Source organism: Pelmatolapia mariae, linkage group LG15, assembly GCF_036321145.2.
Source record: "Pelmatolapia mariae isolate MD_Pm_ZW linkage group LG15, Pm_UMD_F_2, whole genome shotgun sequence".
Lineage (NCBI taxonomy): Eukaryota > Metazoa > Chordata > Actinopteri > Cichliformes > Cichlidae > Pelmatolapia > Pelmatolapia mariae.
The window spans coordinates 6659234-6682008 of record NC_086240.1 but is presented as its reverse complement, the minus strand read 5'-3'; the positions used below and the strand labels follow the sequence as shown (position 1 = coordinate 6682008).

General features: G+C 41.3%; 1 protein-coding gene across 2 annotated transcripts; it reads right to left on the bottom strand.

Annotated features, from left to right (window-relative positions):
• Positions 1–290: 290 nt before the first annotated feature.
• On the bottom strand, positions 291–22602 carry med23 (mediator complex subunit 23). Of its 2 annotated transcripts, XM_063495145.1 has the most exons (31): positions 22421–22602; positions 22135–22166; positions 21068–21155; positions 20859–20983; positions 20530–20641; positions 20183–20281; positions 19986–20087; positions 19816–19885; positions 19506–19618; positions 19328–19423; positions 18427–18444; positions 13973–14179; positions 13449–13592; positions 13139–13284; positions 12726–12971; positions 12503–12645; positions 11446–11620; positions 10844–11007; positions 10562–10686; positions 10234–10439; positions 9673–9853; positions 9388–9558; positions 9047–9263; positions 8690–8799; positions 8476–8602; positions 7947–8112; positions 7720–7792; positions 7419–7633; positions 7220–7340; positions 6986–7117; positions 291–2864 (listed from the first exon to the last, which is right to left on the bottom strand). In XM_063495145.1, exons 1-31 carry the CDS (start codon positions 22469–22471, stop codon positions 2637–2639), a joined length of 4203 nt encoding a protein of 1400 aa, XP_063351215.1. In that variant the 5' UTR covers positions 22472–22602; the 3' UTR covers positions 291–2636. The 2 variants fall into 2 exon arrangements, with proteins under 2 accessions (XP_063351215.1, XP_063351216.1); XM_063495146.1 differs by lacking the exon at positions 18427–18444 and having other exon boundaries at positions 292–2864.
• Between the last annotated feature and the right edge of the window lie 173 nt (positions 22603–22775).

Sequence of the window (22775 nt, the reverse complement as noted above, 5' to 3'; positions counted from 1 at the left end):
AGGCTTAATGCATATTCTTGGGAGTTGTGTGTAAAGGGATCTCTTTGTTGCAAAACTGACATATTTCTTATTTATGGTTTCATAATGAATTTGCTCACCTGCGTGTGTACTTCATGAGCAGAGGTTTAATTATTGTTGTGCTGTTCAAATATTATGCTGATTTTGGTATGATTTTTCTCAGCTGTGCAGACCTGTTCGGCTCTTCCCACATCTCTGGAAACCTGCTAATTAGCACTAAGTTACATACAAAAACAACACTACACTTCTTGGATGAGCTGCTTGTTTATTTGTACTGCCATAGTGATTATTAAAGAGCTGCATTAAAATGCTCCAAAAGGCACCAACGGCATAAACACAGTCGAGAAATCCAGTTCAGTGACTTGATTTAGTGGATGTAGTGATGAGAGGTCTGGTTCTTTTCAAAGAGCCAGCCCAAATGGCTCTTCAGTTCTAGGCCTTCTACTGTAGCCTAATGGTTTGTATGTTGATAAGCAACTTTTAAATCAGTGTTTTCATAAACATTTACCACCACTGTGGAGAACTTACATGGAGTTTAAAGCCTGGATGATAGTTTGAAACCTTTTGTCCTCTACAATGGAAAATGGCACTGGCTACCATTCTACCCAGCTCGTCATCGACACTTATCTGTTGATAAGTGAGGTCATTATAGTTTGAGGTGGTATACCTGCAGTTTTTGGCAAGACAGTGGATGCTACAGCAGAAGTACTCAAAACAAGACACTTTTCCAGGGTTAGTGGGTGGCAGCTGGAGGAGAGAGGGTCAGCTTTCCTCCAGCTGCACGGACGGGTGAGCGGTTCTTAGACATCTTTGTAGGCTCACAATGTTGTTGTGTACCTTTGCCTGTGCACTATACTCGCTGTTTTCAGAGTGTCTCTCCCCTTCCTTCTTTCATACAATTGTATGATCCTTGTCTGTCTTTGCATATGATTGGCTGTATGGGGCGACCATCAAAATAAAGTCCGGCCTCTGCTAGCTGAGCAGGACCGTCTGAAGATTCAGCTCTTCTTGTTCGCTACAAAGAATCCGCTTTTAGAGTCGGCTTGTTCGCAAACGACACATAACTAACGTGAAGCCTTGCAGACAGCCTATAAAAGTCATTTGTTGGGTTGTTTTGAAGCCAACCTCAAGTGGCCATTTGAGGAACTGCATTTGGTCCAAGTGTGCTTTTTTTGCTGCTGATGACCACGATTGACATCCTTCCAGATTGTGGGTCAAAAAGCATTATGACTTTCAACACACAAGTGCAGTAAAACACTCCTTTAAGGTGCTTTTGTAATATGTTACACTTTAAAGCACCAGTGTGACTTTTTTATTTTAGTATATTACATTTGTTCTTGAGTGGAAAGATGTTTACAGTTTGTCCACATGCCATTTAACATGAAATTTGGGATAATAATCAGGGATGAACACTGACATTAGAGACTCCATTTTGCAGTGGGATACATTTCCATGATGATTTACATAAACAAATACTAAAACTACAATGTGACATAAAAGGAAATATCATTTGTTGGTAGTTTTCTGTGATATTTTGAATAAATAATGTAAACTAATGTTTAACTACTTCCTCTAAGCAGCTTTAGGAACCTAAACTACATGTTTCCATTGATCAGCTTCGCTGTAGTTCAGCTTCTCCAGTGGGAAGTAAAAATAGTTGGTAAAACTATGTAGTTACCCTCGCCACTGCCCAACATCCAAAGGCACCAATTTAATTATAATTTGATTTACTGACCCAACAATATACCCCAAGGATTTGGAATGAAGTCTATGTCTAACCATTAGCTTTACTGCCAACTGTCAAATGGCAAAATTCCCAGATCCAGCTCTCTGCCAGAATACTAAGTGTTACTGGCTCAGTGTGCGACTTTCTACCAAACTTAATGGATACCTGTTTATGTGCTTTTTTCATATCCTCTGGCATAGAGAAAGGGAACCAATCAAAAGGGGCAAGGTAAGGTAAGGTTCCTAATGTATGACTCCCTCCATCCTTCATTAATTCCATCTGTGAGGAAAGTGACTGATGTCAGCTGTAAATACTGGGCTCCCCCTGCTGGTTGTTACTATATTGCATCAGACAGAACCTGTATTGAGTGCTTTGGGTTGTCCCACCAGTAACATAGTGGATCCATGTGTAGGTGAAGTGGTTGACACATGAACACATGAAAGCTCACTGGTTTGAGACCATGAGGATACAGTCTAAATAAAGAAATACACAGTTTTGTTACAAAGATCCATTACTTAAAAAAAACTTGCCTCCGTTTTTAATGAAGTAATAATGTACAACATAAAAAATGTTTACAAAAAAATACGATAAAATTACGCCACAAAAAATCTTCTGTTTTCCTGTGACCCATTTTGTCTGTTATGTTAAGGCTTAAATATTTTGTCAAACTCAGTCTATGGAGTTTCCTGGACAGAAAAACATAAGAAGAAAAAAATTTCTTTGTTTTAACTTTGTCATAAGTTGAGATTTTGAAAATAATTTGCACAAAATTCTTGCAGGAGGCCTTCTTTATAAAGACACGAGATACAAAACATCCAAGTTAGAAGAAAATGAACAAAATGTAAGTTCATAGTTATGATCGCTACTGTGCATTTGTGTTTGGCAAGGCCACCTACATAGGTGTGTGTGTGTGCTGTGAGGAGGAGGGGGAGGGGGAGGCGGCAGCGGTGGAGGATGAGAGTGTGGACGGAGGGGGCTGAGGAGTGGCGGAGGAGGAAGAGGTGGAGGAAGCGGAGGCAGCGCTGGCAGCTGAGGATGAAGTCTCTATCTTGCTGCTGTGCGTGATGAAGCGCAGACGCAGCTTCATGGCGGGACGCAGAGTCATGATGATTTTCTCCACCTAGACAAAGCACAAAAAAGGTGGATGGATAAAGGATGAGAAGTGAATACACTGATCTAGACAGAGCTAAAAGCAGGAACTAAACAAAGGCAATTAGTGTGTGTCAGAGAGGTGCTTTGCAATTACCAGTTAAGCATCACATCAGTATTTATCACATTTGCTTCTTTAGAATTACTGCACCAAAAACACAGCATATTGTGTCCTGTGGTGGCTTGGAACAAATCTGCTCTTACAAAGTTGGGCACGCCTCTGGGATTGCACCTAAGATCAAACTAAAACTGCAAAAAAGTGATGAAAACCAGCCAAGTGATGAAGTCTCTTTGCTTTGCTGGGCTCAGGATCGCCTCTCTACTTTTTGAAGATGATGAATTTCTTTAAGCGGTAACCTCCAGGTCACGCTGGTGAGGTTTGCAGCTGAGTGTGAACACTTGAAAATGAAAATTAGTACCTCTGAGCCTGAGGCCGGGATTCTCAATTGGTCAAGAGTGGAGTGGCCACTCCTGATCAGGTGTAAGCTGTTGCTCCAAATGGAGGCGTTTAACCCTTGTATGGTGTTCGGGTCTGTGAGACCCGTTTTCAGTTTTTTTCAAAAGAAAAATTAGACAATTAATTATTTTTTTAACCTGAAATTCATTGGCTTTGGCTTATTTTCTGTGAAGAACATAAATCCGAACAAATTTTCAATGACCTCATACTGTACCTCCCCCCACGCATTTACATTACATACAAGGTGTTCGGGTCCACTGGACCCAGGTCTAATAAAAGTGTTGAAAGTGTAGGTCCTGTGTTCCCATACTCTGTCTTCCTCCTTTCTGGTGCTGCTGATAGTGTTTTCTTCCTCTCCTGCTCCCGCACAAAGTTGCAACATTGTTGAAAATTCAACTATCAACACCGTCTACTCTTAGATTCCCGCACATTTTACCCGCTCTCTTGCGGGATCCAAATTTTATTTTCTCATACCCTGTACCACCTGCAGATTAGGCGCATAATAATATAAATAAGACTTTGCCAGTGTGGTTCTTTATCACAACTGATCAAGATGGCAAACGATTATCTTGATCGTTTGACGAATTTCCCCCTTGTGGGTCTAATAAAGGTATATCAATCAATCAATCAATCAATCTGCTGCGAGGGCCTTCCAATTGATTTTGGAAGAGAGAGGAGCTTCGGATGATGATGTTGAGGAAGAGGTTTCAGAATATTTCACATTTCTGAAAATTCAGAGTCTGACAGTGACTTTGAAGAAGAGGATGAGGTTGAGCACCATTTAGTAACAAAACGAAGACGAGTACCCCATCAGCAGCCAGCTCCAGGACCAGTACAAGCCCACCAGACAGCAAGTGAAGAAATGTGGATGTCAATAAATGGTGAAATTGAATGGTCTTCTTGCCCAAGAAATGAGCCAGCCTGCAGAGCTGCTACTGTGATAAGCCAGGGCCAACATGGCTGACAGTTACTCATGTGCAGGACATCAAGTCTTCATTTGAGCTTTTCATCCCAGATTCCATCCAGAAAATTATTCTGGATTGCAGTAATCTAGACGGAAGGTGTGTTTTTCGAGAGAGTTGGAAGAAGATGGACCAAATTGATCTAAGAACCCCAAAGGCCTACTTTAGGGTTTTTATCCTTGTATCCGTTTTGATAACTGAGACGACAGACCAGCTCGACGGCAGAGAGACAAGCTAGCTGCCATCAGGACAGTGTGGGATAAGTGGGTGCATCGCCTCCCCGTTTTACAACCCTGGGCCTAATGTCACCATTTATGAGCAGCTGATCCCATTTAGTTGTGAAACATATTGCTTCACGTGTAAATATGTTGTGTCTTTCCACTCACTCCACTTGATTATAACTGATTTAATTTTTTTATAACATTTTACAAAAAAAAAACGAGAAGCACATTAATTCATAAATGTGATCTAACAAAGGTAAAGGGAAAAAATTAACCATGTTTGCTGGTCATATGGCTTGTAATTGGGATGAAGTAAACATCTGTGTAGTAATTTAACATAAAATTGTTTGATAGTGTTAATTTGGAAAGCCAAAACTTTAGCGGGTCCACCAGACCCATGAACACTGGCTGAGTAACAAAAATACGAACACCACACAAGGGTTAAGTATCTCTGGGATCTTGGTGTTTATAGAGAGAAGGTGCTGTGTTCGAATCCATGACAGCCTTTCTGCATGGAATCTGCAAGGTTTCTCTCGAGGTAGCCTGGCTTAAACGGTGTTTCTAAATTACCCACAGGTGAACGTGAGTTCAAATGGTTGTCTGTCTGTTAGTCTGGTGACAGACTGATGACCTGTCCAGAGTGTATCCTCTCTTTCACACTGACACAGGATAGGCTCCAGGTCCCTTGCAACCCCTGGATGGATGGGTCTTGTTCACGAGAGAGGGGAACAGACTCGTGCAGTGTTGACATCCATGCAGAGGCTACCTGCTGTTGTGAAGCTGTACATCTACGGTCCTACCCTCACCTATGTCTGTGAGAACTGACCAAAAGAATAAGATTGCAGATATAAGCACCAGAAATAAACTCCATCCAAACGGTGTCTGAGCTCAGCCTTGGAGATTGCGAGGGACTCAAAGTAGAGCCGCTACTCTTCCACATCAAGAGGAGGAAGACTGAGGTTCGGGCATCTGATCAGGTGAGAAATTTCTGGCATGTCCCACCAGAGGGAGGTTCCAAAGAAGGCCCAGGACATGATGGAGAGATTACATCTGACAGGTGGCTTGGAAACATTGCAAAAAGAGGGAGGTCTGGGCATCTGTGCTGAGATGGCTGCCCATGTGACTCAGATCCAAATAAACAACAAAAAAATGAATGAGTGGATAAATGGAGATAAAAAAAAAAACAGCAACTGTGTTTTGAGGAGCAGCACACACTCAGAATGTGTGTAAAAGTCACAAATTTCTTGTCAGTTGGTTTTCCCTGTTTTACATGATGATGGTTTCATCATCTTCTTACAGCAGATTTTAGGGTATATATTATTCAAAGGGTAGCACACTTTTTAACCTCTGTGCACATAATTACACAGTTCTACTGGCATATTATCATTTCTCCAAACAAAATTAATATTTAGAGACTTTCTGTTTGGATTCATTTGAATTTCTGCAGTAGTTCCGTCATCTGGAAGCTTCATCTGCAACATAATAGGTCAATTTTGTGCACAATCTAAGCTGCAGTAGTATCCGGTGGATAAAAAAAGCAGAAAACAGGGTAACCCTTGCCTGAGTAAGGCCTCTTATTCAAACCTGCAGGGAAATTTCCGTTAGCAAGCGTGATATTTACAGACAAACAACGCTGTATGCACGCCTCTGCAGTGCAATTAAGCACGGCAATGCTGATAACTGCACTGTATTTAGAGGGTAATATTTAGGGCTCATAAATAATATTATTATGGTTCTAGTGCAGTGGTGTGAAACATAAGGCCTCGGGGCCAGAATCCCCTGATGATGACGCTAATCCGGCTCACTGGACAACTTCAGAAAATGTGAAGGAGTGCAAAGATTTTTAACTTTCAACTGTATTTTCATAATTTTTACAGCGTTTCCTATTGATAAAGACTGTTTCCTCACACTGGCAATAACAGATAAACAATTAAATGACAGGAACTTTCCTGTTCCTGTATCCAATATTAGTGAGTTCACAATAAATCAAAGCTTCCGTTGCTCGCATGCAGTTGGTCCAAAATGCCACAGCTTGTATAACCAGTGCTCGCCCATCCTGGCCTCCTTCCACTGGCTCTTTCCTGGATGACCACTCGTGTACGTCTGAGCTGCTGACCGCATATGTTCGCTCAAGATTGCTGAGGTACATGGACCATTTTTTCAGTTATCATCTCTTAACTATGGAATGATCTCCCTGCCCATATTTTAGGATGATCTCTTCAATTTAAAAAAAACTCATCTGGCTTTTAACTCACAATGACAGTGGTGTGTTCTTACCTTCAATATATTATTATTTTTATTGTTGTTGTTTTTTTATTGTTTCACTGATTGTGTGTGGTGTTTTGTACAGCACTTTGTCAAATTTGCATGTATAAAAAATGCCCTATAAATAAAACTGGATTGGATTTTTGTTGTGACACTGGTATGCTCCAAGGAGACGTCAAAAGCTCACCTGCTCCTTCACACTGTCTCCAGTGTACATGTATTTAATGTGATACAGGAAATCGCAGATCGGGTCCATGTAGCTGAGATGGTGACAGTGTTTGTCAACTGCCTGCAGCATCTCATAGAAGGCAACACCAATCTGAAATAGCAACACAGAACAAAATGTACAAAAATCCACCAGGAGAAAGACAAAACTAAATTATATCTTTGATGTAAGATAAAGAGAACGTCTGAAGTGTACCTCCAACATGCAACGCGTCCTCTCTTGCTGGAAGCGCTGAAGGAACGGCCCCACCAGGTGATACACGTACAGCAGCTGGAACTCTGTCTTGACGATTGGCTTCAGAGTCTCTGACAGGAATCTACGCACAGACACATAAAGACATGAGGAGAGCAAAAAGAAACAGTCTTACAGGATAGAAACAAGGAGAGCGCCTCACTTGGGGATCAGAGACAGCTGTCCGATGGATGAGTGATGCCACACGGCGTGTGCTAATGCTAGCACGTAGCTGCAGTTCATTTCACTGTAGCTCTGGTGGCAGGCGGTGAAGTCAAGCAAGGCAAAGGGATAGCCTGTCCACTCTGTCTCCGATGTCAGTGCCGGAGAGCTGATCACAGAAACGATGCGGTCGTGGAGAACGATCCAGTATGGTTCCTGAAGAGGAGATCACAGGTCGTCACGGCGGAAAAATCTGAACATCAGTTTATCGTGAAAGCTGAAAGTCAGAGTATTTTTCTTACTGGAAGTGCAGTGATCACAAGTCCAATGGCATTCATCCAGGCAGTGATGTTCTCTCTGGGGACCAGAGGCTGACTAAAAGGTGAAAGGAGAAGATGATAGGTAATTTTAGGGATCATTAAAATATTCTGCATACACTACAGAACACTATTAATTCCAAAAGGATGGCATTTAAGCCTAATGAGACCCATAAACTTTACAATGATTGCACATGGCTTGCTTACTGCACCTTTTCAACACAACATTAAGCAAAGCGTTTCCCACATCTTTTCCTGGCACGGCCAAAGCCATCAGCTCCACACAGGTGACGTGCAGGGCGTGGGCCGCAGGGTTGGGGAACTCGTTGAACCTCCAGTCACAGTTGGGAAAAGGACCCGGTGACTTTCCCGCCATGGGTGAGGTAAAAGCTAAGGAGGATAAACAATCACCAGAGGAGAAAACAGCCTTCATGGAAGCACGGATGTTTTACTTGAACCACTTTTAATTAACCGCATATTGTTTTCGTGCAGCACACGAACCCCATCCAACCGATTTTATCTTGTTTTTAATAACTCTTTTCTACTTTAACAACCCCCGAGGCTGCAATAAAATGAGCTTAGATGGATTAATAAATACAATCCGTCTTTAAAGCTATTAAGGGAGACTAGAACTCACAGCGGTAAGGTAAATATACTTTCCAGCAGCCCAAAAGACCAATGACTTTACATGACCAGACATCGGTCTTTTGTTGTTAAGAGTGATAAATTAATGAAGGATATTGTCGACCAGGCGTCCAATCAGCTTGCAGTAGTAGGTGTCATCAGGGATCCACACGTTTTCTTCACGGGCGTTCATGCCAAACCTCAGATAGGTTTCGCTAAGACACCAGCCTGGAGTACGGTTGTCCTGCAAAATAAAACGTTATACTGATATCAACAATTGCGCATTAGCTATTCAGATACATGAATTAATGAATGTGTCTTCTCTGTTTACCTTCAGTGAAGACATGATGGCATGAACTAGTTTTCTCTTGAGGTTGGTTCTGTCTCTCAGGTGTCTCTCATAGTAGTGAAGGGTGTTGTACAGGTAGGTCACAGGGCGATCTGCAAAAAACGCAGCGGTAATACAAAATCCCCAAATAATGGCAAAGTTCACCTTCCCTTTTTTTTATCTCAAAAAGCTGATTCTGATAAGTGGATGACTGGAGAAGTTACTTAGATGAGTGATGAAACATTTCTCCCACTGAATGAGCTGCCTGGGATTTCCTGTTTCAGAATGCGTTAAGACATCCTAGTGAATCCAACTCCCCTCATCTTGGACCCACACAGTCCTCCTCTTAGCCCTACTCACCGTGGAACTTGTACAGCCCTCCCAGATGATCCAGCAGCGTCTCCAGAGACTTGGAGACAGGAAGGAGCTCCAGGAAGCGGTGGATGACAATGTCAAAAACAGGCAGGAAGCGCAGACACACATTCCCAAAGTAGATTGGCAGGTACTGAGGCTGGAGCTGCATGGGAGGGTTGACTTGGTCTGCGAGACCCTCAAAGTACAACTTCTCTGGGTATTTCTGGAAGAAAAACAATAATTTTAAAACAGATTTAATTTAATTTCTACATTTAACTTGACTTTTTGAGATGTCGTCACAGTTGTGGAACTAACTTTTAACGGAACATGTTCTGTCGAACGTATACCTTGTGGTAGTTCATGTGTTTGCTGTGCCAGTCGTTCTGCAGCCAGTGCTCGGGAGCATTCTCCTTGACAAAATCGTTGACTCGATTTCTGAAGTCATTGGGCTTCAGCAGCAGCAGCTGGATTATGAAGTAGCAAACCTGAGCCTCGTTTCCCTCGTGGCTACGCATCGCCTGGAGGCAGAGACATGGACCCTTATCGTATTGCAGCATGGGCAAAGGAAAAGTGTAGAATCTATGATGTCATTGTTACAGTATATAATCCTGTAGTTCTCTGTCTGTCCTCACCAGGCACAGAATAAGTCTATCCAGCGTGACTATGTTGTATTTCCAGACCATGTCATTGAGTATTTCAATGCACTTGTTAAGCTGCTGCCCGCCAGCTGACGTTGAGAACTCATAGACGAGGAAGTCGGCAAATGTGCGCACGTGAGCCACCAGTGCACGAGCTCCAATACGTTCCAAGACCCTGAGGGACCAAAAAAGAAATGGAAAACCCCCCACAAAAAACAGCAGTTAGCTCATCATCCCACAATAAGGCAGCTTTCTCCCTCGGGGTCAATTAGTCACAGATGCTGTGTAGGACCCACCCCCGCAACCCCTTCCTGATTAATTGATGTAAAATGTTAAATTTAAACTGCCTCAACAACAGTGATGAGATCATCATTAACACAGGGTTCATTAAAATACACTCAGCAGTGTCTTTAATAGTGAGTGTAACCTGGAAACATAAACAAGTAATATTCTCGCTGATCACAGCTTTGGATTATTTAATTAAGTATTTCTTTTTTCCCCCGCTGCGGTCTACTTTTTATATACATGTGGAAGCTTAACTCATGTATAACAAACCTAAAGCCTATTTGGTTTATATGGTCCATCTCCAGCAGCATCTTCCACAGCAGACAGAGGAACAGTGGAGGTGAGCCCTGCATGGAGAAGTGGGTGATGATGTCATTCTCATTGGCCATCGACTTCCACTTCCTGTACTCCTCCTCGACGTTCTTCTTCAGATTGAAGCGCGACTCCTGAGGAACGTTGTTCTGCTTGAAAAACGCCTGAAGCAAAAACAGAGGTCCAGGAGTCACTACAGCAAGATTCAGACGTTTTATTTGACAGAGAAAAACAACAATAAACCACAATTATTACTTGAATATTTTGCATAACATAATATCTGCACCTGTAGTGGTGCAGGGAAGCAGGATAGCGTGTGTGAGGCCCAGTTATGAGGCGTAAAACTCATGATTGTCTGCAGGATGTCCTTACACCAAGTGCCCTGGATGGAGTCAGACCCTGTGAAGAAATCTGCACATACAGAAAGCAGGTGACAAATAACACAAGACAGATTTCAGTCAAACACAATGATTAGAAGTGAAGCAAAAAGCGAAACAATGACTGGAATGAAGCGGGCAGCAAAAAAACCCCAACACTGCAAATGAGGCTTCAAAAACTGAGTGGGTACCGGTGACATGTGTGGCTCTGGCCAGAGTGAGGATCAGGGCGCGATTCAGCTCCTCGGATTCGGCTGACAGAACTGTCTTTGGGTCATTGAGGAAGCGGGTGAACTGCGGCTGCACCTCCGAGCTCCCCAAAGCTGTGATCAGGCGCAGAGCTGTGCTCTCAACACTTCAGGACAAAGAACCAGAAAGAGGAATAATGACTCTTTTTCACTCCATCATAATCCTGATGAACATTTTTTTGTGCTTAATTGTTTCTGCGTTGAGTTGGACAACATGAGAACATGTTGTGTGGGACTTTTCTGCCTTCCACAGTTAGTTTACCTGAGTAAATAATTAGAATTAAGCAAATAACTATTTCAAACAGAAGGACTTAAAAGAATGACTTTCAAGTTTCAGATAATTTTCACTTCATGGTAGGAATATCACACATTTCAAGTTCAAAGGCAATGAAGTGCATTAAAAGAGCACACAACACTCAAGCTGCATTTTAATATCTGTTTTGATTTAATCTTTCGACTCCAAAAAGCAACAAAATGTGTAATTTTGCTTTAAATTTCTAATATTAGCAGGTGCTAGTTATATGCGACACATGCTTCTACATTACCACAGATGTAGCTGGTTCTGGTTGGTCTGTGGCACAGCAGCCAAGCTGTGCAGGTGACTCAGCAGCTGGACTCTGTAGTGTGGCTGGATGTGATGCATCCTGTAACTGAACATCTCCAGTAATGTGTGAAGGATTCCCCACGCGTGAGACTTGAACACGTTGGGCAACAACTGACCTGGACAGACAGAGTGTTTCTCATTATTTAAAACGTTTCTGCTGCCCCAAAGAGAATAAATAATAATGTTGTTCAAACTGTGTCCCAGTAAACTGTAACACTTGCAAATTTTACTAGCTCAATATATCGATAGTACTGCAAAACCCCATAATGAAACAGTATGGGCAGGGATAGCTCTGTAGGTAGAGTGGTCGCCCCATGATCGGAAGGTCGGGGGTTCGAATCCACTAAACGGCTACCCTGAGGTACCCCCAAGCAAGGTACCGTCCCTACACACTGCTCCCCGGGCGCCTGCTTAGTGGCTGCCCACTGCTTCACTGAGTGAATGGGTCAAATGCAGAGAAAACAAGTAATTTCCCCACGGGGATCAATAAAGTATACATTATTATTATTATTATCATGTAAATAAACCTGCTTCCTCAGTAAATGTCATTAAAATGTTCATGATACTATAAATATAGAGATTAATAACACTATTCTGAAGCCTGACACATTCAGACGGCTTTATGTCAGCTATTTGCAGAGCTGGGAAGTAATGAAGTACAAATACTTCATACTTTACTTAAGTAGAATTTTCATGTATCTGTACTTTACCTGAGCATTTATTTTTCAGGCAACTTTTTACTTTTACAAATATCTGTATATTCTTCCCTTTACATTTTTTACAATGGTTCAACTTGGGAGTGCCGGTGTCCATATGCTATGTTTGCAGGACTTTAGAATCTAGCATCTAGCTAGCTCTACAGAAGTATGACATGACAATCCCAAACAACTATTAGTCATTAAGAAGCAAAATGATCTCCTCCTCAAATAAGATAATATTTCATACATCTATAATTCAACATGGTGCAAACTTTAAGTGAGTTTTAAAAATAGACTCACTGATGAATCCTTTGATGCCCAGGGACTCAATTTCCATGTAGACCAACAATCTGCTGTACGTCTCTACCAATGCAGGGGCAAGAGCAATGCTGGACTTGGCATGGGCCAATTTGATGACACGCGTGGCAATACTGTGGATCAGACTGGAGACCGGAGGGCAGGCGATCAGGGTTTTGAAGTAGAAGAAATTAATTAAAACATTCTCTGTGTTTTACTTATTTACCTCATCTTTGCATGCACAGTGAGCGAATCCAGCAGATTCATGGGCAGCGGAGTGACCGATCCCGAAGCCATACAGTTGGTGCCGGGAAGGTTGATCCTCATGGATCCATTTCCATAGATGGTCTCAACCAGGACGCCCATTGGCAGAGTGAAGCACTCCGAGTTGGTGCTGTAGGCGTTACACAGCAGGGCGATCTTATAGTCGGACATGCCCAGGGTCTTGTTACGCAGCGACTGCTGAAGAAATCTAAAGAAAGAAGGGGAAAGGTGGTGGACAGAGAGCCGCAGAGGATGTTTATAATTTAATGAATTCTGGTAGACATTAGCAATTAACCAGGTATGCCATGTTTATGGAAAATGATGACTTTTGAGGTATTTATTATCGCTAAATGCATATCTTTGTGAAAGACCTACTCATGGTGCAGCTTCAGAGAGTGCGGTATGGGTATCTGCAGTTTGGAGTTGTCGTTCTGAGCTTTGCGGTTCAAATGGATCCAGATGCAGGTCATAGCGAACGAATGGGTCGACTGGGGTTTGTTAATGTCAGGAACTGGAATGCACTGAAGAGAAACAGAAAGCAATGGTGACACTCATACCACAAGCAATATTAGTTTATTGCCAAAGTCAAATACTAGACTGATGAATATTTAAAAAGTAGATCTAATAAAAAAAGAAGACAAAAAGAAGATAAAAATGGGACAGTACAAGTTGCAATAACTTGTACCTCTTTTTCTGGGTAAAGCAGGTCAAAAAGCTTCATGACAGGCAGGAAGTCAGCTAAGGCGTTCTTCTGAATGCTTCCTGATATGAACTGAAGCAGGACCCACATAAGATGATCTCTCCCTTTAATGAGACCTCTACCTGCAAGCTGATGAGAACAAATAAGGGAAAAGAGAAAATAAATCATTAAAACACATATACACAGAATTTAATCTGCTTCATTTAATTTTTTCCTTGTTAGTAACATGTTGTTAAACATGCTCTGTATTTAATAAATGTTATGACACGTGCTACAACTAAATGTATAATTCTTTATTTGGGATCCACTGCATACATTTAAACACGTCTCAAAAGCTTGAAAAAGGCAACTGAGCTTCTTAAAGTTCGTGAAGATGTTTCACCTCTCATCCAAGAGGCTTCCCCAGTTCACTGTAAACACATGTATTACACTCATGCCCTAACTGACTGTAAACATACTGTAAATGTTTTTCTTTTTCTATCAGCGTGCCTGCAGTCAACTCCTCATACCTTTTGGTGTAGCGACAGCACCATGTGAGGGAAACTTGCAAACTGAAACAACACAAAGAAGATGAGCTGGGAGGAGAGGTGCTGCCACAGCAGCTGACTAGTTCCTCCGATATCGGCGTCAAAGTGTTCCTCAGTCTCAGAGCGCTCCATGGCGTACACCACCAGGTCCACCAGCTGCTCTTCCAGCACTGGGCAACGCTGCTTATGCTGGGAGGGGAGGAGGGGAAGTGTGTTACAGGATAAAGAAAACAGTGAGAAGAAGGGAGAAGAGGTTAAACAAAGAAAGGAGGAAAAATGCCAAAGGAGACAAAAAGAAGAGGGGTTAAGAAGAGAGGAAAGGAAGGTCGGAATGAAGGAAGAAAGACAGAAAGATAGACATAGGAGAGAATAAAAATAACATCTTTAATCAATTACTTCACATTCAAACATTTTTGTTGATAGTTATTCCAGATATTGTTAAAAAGATCACTGCATGCAGGACAGCATCTCCTTCTTGTGTTGTCACAATGGACTGTAGCCATATTCCAGTATTTACCCATATCCCTTAATATTCTGGTAATTCTCAGCTTGTGTTACTATACAGAAAAGAAGATGTGTTTTGGTCTTCTGTGAAATCTTTTATAGCTCTAATACATACAAAAGATTTAAAATAAGGGTTTTCATTCCATATATGAAACAGTCACAAGGTTCACAAGCTCAGAAGTAGCTGTTATATCAGAAGATTCAAAAACGGATAGAAGCTAAAGCTAACTAGTTTGACAAATAAACCCATAATTTTCCTTTTTAATATAATTATATTATAGTCTGAGCAAACATATAAAAAGAATATTGGCCAGGATATCCATACTAGAATTTTTAACACTTCAAAATCTGTACTGGCTCCAGTATATGCAGTATAACCCATGCTCTATCATGAAGAATTAAAAAAATGCATCTATATAAAAGACGGGTGGGGTAAAAAGAAAAAAAGGAAAAGAAATGGAGGATTAGTGGTAATGAGAGGGTTTTTTTTTTTAATTTATTTTTCCATCTAATAAGGGTTAATAATAACAATAATAATAATAACAATAATAATAATAATAATAATATTACAGGCTTCACTTACAATCCACACAGCCCCTGTTCTACTGTATGAGGTAGCTGATATTTCATGTCGCTGGGTCTGTTATTTAATTTAAAAAGAACTATGATTTCATAAAAAATGCTGCACACTTTCCTGACATATGGCCTTCACATTTGTTCCATCTTCTACATGTAAAAAGGCAAAATTAGAGCAGAAGGAGTGAGGATCTCTGCACTGCAGGCTTTGACATTCATGTCAGGCCTCTTAACAGAGCCCTTCTTACACTGAGACACGAGGGACTGAACAGCACAGCACGAACAAGTCAGGTACAGCACTAAAAGGCACAGCATAAAACAGCAAACCAGCCACTGCAACACATTCCCACATGCAGACTAACAGGTCTGGGAAGGGACAAAGGTGTGAGTGGGAGGAAGAAGAGTAGCTGTGAAAATGACCATCCGATTTTTCTTTGCTTTGGCCTTCGGCACAGCTTCTCTTCCACCGCAGCCAAACACACACATGCTCACAGAATGAGAGAGAAAAAAGGGCAACAAACAGATAGAAGAAAAAGGGTAAGAGAGAGATCCACAGGCATATCTGTTGTCTACAAATAAATCATATACACAGATCACCCAGTGATATATTTAAAAACCAGCAATATAACCAGCAGCTAATTTATACTGTAACTGATCAACAGCCTGACTAATGGGAACCTTTTTTTTTTCTTCTTTTTTTAAAAATTCTAACCCATCATGCACCAGCACAATGTAATGAAATTGCAATCTATCTGCCACTGGCAGACAGATTTGACTCTTCTTTGAATTGCACAGTGCCACAGTGTACGCATTTTCAGGAAGATAAACTCAGGTAGCATCTTATTTATTAACATAACGCCTGGGTACCCGGAATTAAAATGTTCCACTGCCCTGCTGACAATAACCACAAACTATGCAAATGCAATAAAGCACTGCGGTCCTCAAAGGCCACCCCCTTATTTAATTATTTTGACCTGTAACAAAAATCCAATCCATCTCAAACCTGAAAAGAACTTTTTGGTTTATGAGCCAGCTTTACGGTGGCTTAAAGAGGTCAAACGCATTGCAACTTAAGAAAACACGCCGCAGAAGCACACAAATCATAATGGAAACAGAAAAAACTAAACAAACAAACATAAAAGAAATCACACACACAAATGTATACAACACAACAGAAGTGTTTTTTGGGGAGACAAAAACCAAAACATGCAAACGACTGCACTGAGACCTACTTACAAGAAGCTGAGGAGAAAAAGTTGCAGGTAACGTGTGTTTTAATAACGTGGTTTGTATAATACTGTAGATACATGCTTGCTATTAGCCATTTACTGTTAGCTTGTCATTTCCACGGCTCTTCCGTCACATTATCGTGTCCCCCAAAGACACTTTCATTGTGTTTCTTTTTTTTTTGTGCAAAGTGTTGTGAGATTTTGTTCTATTTCAGTTGTTTTTTGTGTGCTTTTACAGTATTTTTCTCTATCACTTATCCAACTCAGGGTCATGGGGTGAGAGACCCTACACCCAGGACAGGTCACAAACCATTCACATGTATGGACACATTATATTCAGTAATTGACCTAACCACACTAAGTCTGTGGGAGGAACCCAGACATAACCCACACAAACACGGGGAGAACAAGCAAGGTCTACATAGAACAGCCCCGGCATGATGGGGGTTCAAACCCAGGACCTTCTTGCTTTGAGGCAACTGTGCTAGCCATCGCACTAACCTGTTTTTTTCCCTATTTTCACTGTGTTTTATTTAACCTAGCTTGTGTTTTGTGTGCTAAACCTGGTGTTTTCCAAAAGTTGCAGTTTATTTGACCTTTCAGAGTCACCTTACAGCTTTTACTGGAAAGGATTAAGGCGAATGTAAGCAATACAAATTAGAGCCACTTTATCATTTTTGACTAATGCAACTGAATGAGTGGAGTTTGCTATCACAGTGCACTAACATTATTTAAGAGCTACCAACTCAAAATGCAGACTGGACTATAATTAAACAAAACATAGCCAGCCTGCCTTTTATTTATGTAAAAAGTAATAATGTTGGAATGCCAAATTAACCTGTGAGGTGCCTAATATTTTGCTAGTCTACTTGTAGGTACAGCACAATGTTTCTGCGCTTGCTGTGGCACACACTACCCTTTCTGTCTGGGTCTGTAGTCTGCTGTAGTCACTGTCTGCCACATGGCTAGCTGTTGCTTGATTTGCAAGCTTGCTCTTGGCTAACAAATATAACAATAACAAATTGCATTAATCACCAAAGACAAGAGCACCGCTTAGTCAAAATAGTTCAGTGTTGCCCCCGGTCAGCACAACAGAAAGCAGCAGCAGGTCCGACACGGGAGGACCTTGCTAACAACAGGCAAGCACCAGACTACATCCATACATGCAGTGCAGCAGGACTTGAAATGTCAACAGCAGGGTTTAAAGTCAGAAATAATTAAGGTCGACTTGTTAGCTGGGACTAAATTTGCTCTTTTGTGGCTCAGAGGAGCTGCAGCTCTCTTAGTCTGGACTGTATCCGTATGATCAGTGTCAGTTAGCTCAGCTGACATTAGGATTGCTAACTAAAAATCTTAATCAACAGCGTCTGTTGGGCCACAGTGAGGCAAAATTGAGGAGTACTAATTAATAAGTAAATAGAATTATGCAGAAACATGCTAAGCACAAATCCAAGTACTAAGCATTACTGAGCAACTTGGAGCTTGAAAGCTTTCAGCTGACTGACAACCCCCGATGTAAGAGGCTTAGTGGTAATCATGGCTAATCACAGACCTATTTTTCATCTATTTATCATATGCATTAATTTAACTAAGCCTAAATAATTATAATCAAGGGGAAGTGCTTCTTTCTTTTTTTTTTTGCCAAGATCATATATACTGAATATTAACAGAAAATATCAAGGAGGATACAAAAAACAAACAAATCATTAATATATTTTATGGCTACTGTTCTTATTCTGTAACACTGAACGCAGAGATAAGGTGTGATGCAAAGCAAACAGGCATTATTAAAAAATGTACACAGCGACCTGTTAATTGAACAAGTCATGTGCAGTTAATGATTCAAAGTCTCCCTGGCTTCCCATTAAACTAACTGCTTTTTCTGGTAATCTTTAATATCTCCCTAACAGTGCACCTGTCAAATATTTATTTAACCACACCAGTCTACCATTTATGGAGCCCTGCTGTGTCCATCTCAAGCTCTGTCGTGTTTCTCTTTTGTTCCACTTCAAGTTTTCTTCATTTCTCCAGTTTCCCAGTTTTAGGTCGTCAGTGTGCCTAAAAAAAAGCTAAGCGTTCAATGAGCTGGTTAGTTGGGTCGGTCAGGCAACCAGGAAGAGGACATACCTGGGCAATGTTCAGAGTCTAGAGAGCGCATGGCAGAGAGACAGACAAATACAACACACAGCCAGAGGACAAAAGAGAGAGAAAAGGAAGAGAAACAAAGAAAGAGGATGAAACGGAGAGAGGAGGGGGGGGCGGGGGAAGGAGAGACAGAAAAGAAAGTGGTGACTAAGGTAGCTAGGTTGTTTACTGTCTGTTCAGCACAGTTAGTTTCAACTCAGCCAATTCAGATATATAAACCAGATTCTGGGTTATTTACTCCAAGTCAAAATATAAAGAAAAATCCATATACAGCGTTGATTATAGCTTTGTGTTAACGATCCAAGGAGCCCGGAAGAAAAGCGACTGGACTTCCTAAAGTTTCTTGAAGAAGCTTCGTCTTCAAGAAACTTAAAGAAGTCCAGTTGCTTTTCTTTTTAAGCTCCTTATATTGCCATGACCGGGATAACTGAGAACCTACACAGAAATATTTGTGATAATGCCAAACTGTCTGGATTCAATGACAGCTTGACACACTGTGTGGATGTTTGTGCTAAGTGAACTGGGCTGAGCTGAAACTGCATGAACCCAACAGGGCAAACTGACACCAGTGCATTATGGGCCAAGCTCACAGCGTTGCTTTACATTTGTTCTTATATAGGTGTGTTATAAGGACTACAAGGGAAACAAGGTAAAAGAGAGGTGTGAGGGGAGAAGGATATAAGGAGGGTGGCAAAGAAAAGTGAAGAACCCGTGCCGAATTACAACGCAAAGAAAAGATCATGGAGGATAAGGGAAACAGCAAGAGCAGGAGCAGATAAAAGATGGTAAGATGAAAATAACGGGGGTAGGAAATGTGGGGGCATTTGGAGGGCCTGGTATGGAGGCAAAGGGACAAATACAAAAGAAGATGAGGTTGTTTTACCTGCTTGTTGAGCCCCAACATGTTGCACACCATCTCTCTTGAATAAGGCTGTTCTAGTACATAGCGTAGCAACCCTGTCTGTGGCTCAAAAAGGTCCTATATGATAACACACAAATCATGATCAAACTTCTGTACGTCTAAAGGTGTGTGTGATGTGTAAGTCCAGCGCGTTTGTTACCTTGTCAAATGGCAGCATGCCTCTCAGAGGGAAGCGAAGAGTGCTGGGGTCTAATTTCCAGGAATTACAGATAGCACCGCTGTTATTCACCACTGGCAACAGACTGCATCGTCCTGTGAGGACACACGGACGCAACAAGTGATTGTACATACCAGACTGACTACATGAGATAAATAACTACAAACTGTCTTTTTAGTTTTCATTCACTTTCTAGTGACTGTCCTATTAATAATAATAACACTTCAAATGATAAGCAGCTTATTTAAATCTCCAGGAATCCATAAAAGGGGAAGCAACCAGTTCCTCTTACCACAGATAGAGTTGATCCGGGCTGTGGGTCTAAAACTGTCCACAAAGTCTGATATCAAACTGCCCAAAAGCTGAAAATGAGATGCACAGACATGATAAGGAATTCACAAATAAAAATTCAGACTATATAGTGTTACATATAATGTTACAGGTAGCTACACAAACACTCACCCAGTGTGAGAGCTGCCCCTCTGGATACAGTTTTCTAATTTCTGTGATAGCAAAGTATGCTGGAAGGAGACAGGCGTTTCTGTCCAGGATATATTCTACCACCTGCAACATGCGTAAATATAAGTAAACCTAAAAAGTATTCAAATAAACCATCAAAAATGACATATGATTCATTTTAAAGGCATAAAGATGGGTACCTCTCTGGCAGCCAAAAGCTGCTGGACTATAGCTGAGCTGACAGTGGTAGGAATAGTTTGAATTTTATCCAGCACAGCTTTCAACAGGTCCCGAACACCCTGACACAACAAGTATAAAAGAATTCATGAGCAAGTGTCTCACGTGGAAAGCTTAAAACGACTTTAAAATGTATGACACATTGTAGGATATTCTTCTAAAAGCCAGAGATCCCTGTTTAGAAGCAGTCAACAAAAATAAAACCACTGAAAATCAAAACAAAAAAGCTCAAGCAATCGAAGAATTGAAGAAACGAATTGGAAGAATCGATCCAGATGTGCCTTTGTGCTAGAAGTTTCGTGTCAGAGACCTTGTAGTCCACTCCCCCGATAATCTTGCGGATCAGCTTGAAAGTTAATGCCCATAACTGTGTCCTCTCCCACTCCAAACTGTCTGAGCTTATTAAGGCCACGCACACCATCCTAAAGACACAAAGATTAATGAGATAGACAAATAACAGATTATATGTTACAACTTCAAACATAATAAATACAGTTAAAAACAACTCATTATTGGGATGTCATAAAACAGATAAATTAAATATAATAAATTAATATATGGAAATATTATAAATCATTCTTTGAACCCATTTTACTCCTTTAGGCGTCAAATAATCTCACACTATATGTATGTGTGTACCTGGGTGGTAAAAGACTGGTCTCCACAGCCATTGCCAGACAGTCGTAGAGGAAGGAGATCCTCTTGGGGCTGTGCTGACTGTGTATAAAGCGCACAATCCATTGCACACACTGTTCATGAGACTCCTGCAGAAAGACATTGGAGCAACTGAGAAATCTCAGCCATGTAGGTGTGAGCAAGTGGGAGTGTGTGTGTGTGTGTGTAAAAACCTGTGGCAGGGTTCCCCAGTACTGTCTGAAGGCTCCAAGACAACTGATCAGCTTAGTCCTCTCATCCTCTGGAGTGTCCATAAACATCCTAAAAACACACTTCTTAATTTTAGCATTTAATTTTGCTCCATACATTTTAATATACACACACCGGCCACTCTGTTAGCCACATCTTTTCAATACAGTTATCTAATCAATCGATCACACGACATCACCTAACTGCCTTTAGGCATGTGGAAATGGTCAAGAAGACCTAGTTAAGTTCAAACTGAGCATCAGAATGGGGAAGAAAGGTGATTTAAGTGACTTTGAACATGGCATGGTTGTAGGTGCTAAACAGGTTGGTCTGATTATTTCAGAAACTGATGATCTGCTGGGAATTTTCCCACATATACATCTCTAGGGTTTTCAGAGAATGGTCCAGAAAAGAGAGAAAAGGCAGCAAGCAGCAGTTCTCTGGGGGAAAATGCTTTGTTGAGGTCATAGGACAATGGCCAGATTGCTTTGAGGTGCTGGGAGCAAAAAAGCAACTCCAATAAACACAACCCCCCTATTCATAAGACCCTCTCTGAACACAACATGTCAAACCCCGAGGCAGATGGACTACAGCGGCTGAGGAACATAATGGATGCCGGTAAAGTAAGCTAAGAACAGGCAACTGAAGCAAAGCAGGATAACACAGGATGCCTTAAAATTCAAATTACATCAAACTAGTTTCTCGAACATGACAATGAGTTCAATGTATTCAAATGATCTCCACAGTCACCAGATCTCAATCCAGCAGAACACTTTTGGGGTGTGGTGAAACAGGAGATTCCCCTCAATGGATGGAGCAGCCGACAAATCTGCAGCAACTGTGTGATGCTGTCATGTCAATGTGGACCGAAATCTCTGAGAACTGTTTCCAGCACCTAACAAAGTGGTCTGTGAGTGTATGTATGGTCTTACTGCTGAAACATCCAGCAGCACTACCAGTGTGCAGTAACTTAACATTACACCTTTTAAAGCTAATAACAATGCAATTGCAAATATCGGGCGTTATTAACATGAATTCAGAGCAGCCTTACCCAGCAAAGGCCTCTTCTATTATCTCAGTTTTCTAAGAAAAGAAGGAGAAAATAAAAATGCATTAACGTAAGTGAAGACTTGTGATATTAACGGTGCACCCATAGCTGTTCATTCTCATATGTTAGCGAGCTGGGGACATAAAGTAAAAACACCATCTGGTTATATTTAGGACTGCTCATTTGCAATCCAAAGTAAGTTCAGTAAATAGAAAATACTACTACAGTTATCTGACATGCTAACTAATGTTAGCTCGGCTGCCACTCAGTAAACAAAGGTGCAAGTTACCACAACATCTTCAAAGATGCTCTGAAGCTGTGTTTCCATCGAAAGCGCCATGTTTGCAACCAAAAGACAATTATTCAACGAACCATCCCAGAATTCAAACCCGTTACTCCTCTACGGGAGCACAGACGATAACCCCAACAAGCTAAATGCTAAAAGGAAGCAGAATGAAAGCCGCCGCATGAGAAGCGCGATGGCAAAAACACTCCGGGCATGCAACGGAAACACAAGCGGAACAGTTCCGCTCCATTGTTTCTTTGCTTAATTATTATTATTAGAAATTGTAATTCTCATACCTCAGTGATTTGCAAATAATAAAGTTACACATTAATAATATTTTTTTCCAAATATTTATCAC

Coding starts and splice junctions, on each gene's coding strand:
- med23 (XM_063495145.1), bottom strand. CDS start 22,471: ATGGCGCTTTCGATGGAAACACAGCTTCAGAGCATCTTTGAAGATGTT. Junction 19,424..19,505: donor GCATGCTGCCATTTGACAAG/GTAACAAACGCG, acceptor GTTATCATATAG/GACCTTTTTGAGCCACAGAC. Junction 13,285..13,448: donor TGCTTTACCCAGAAAAAGAG/GTACAAGTTATT, acceptor GTTTCTCTTCAG/TGCATTCCAGTTCCTGACAT.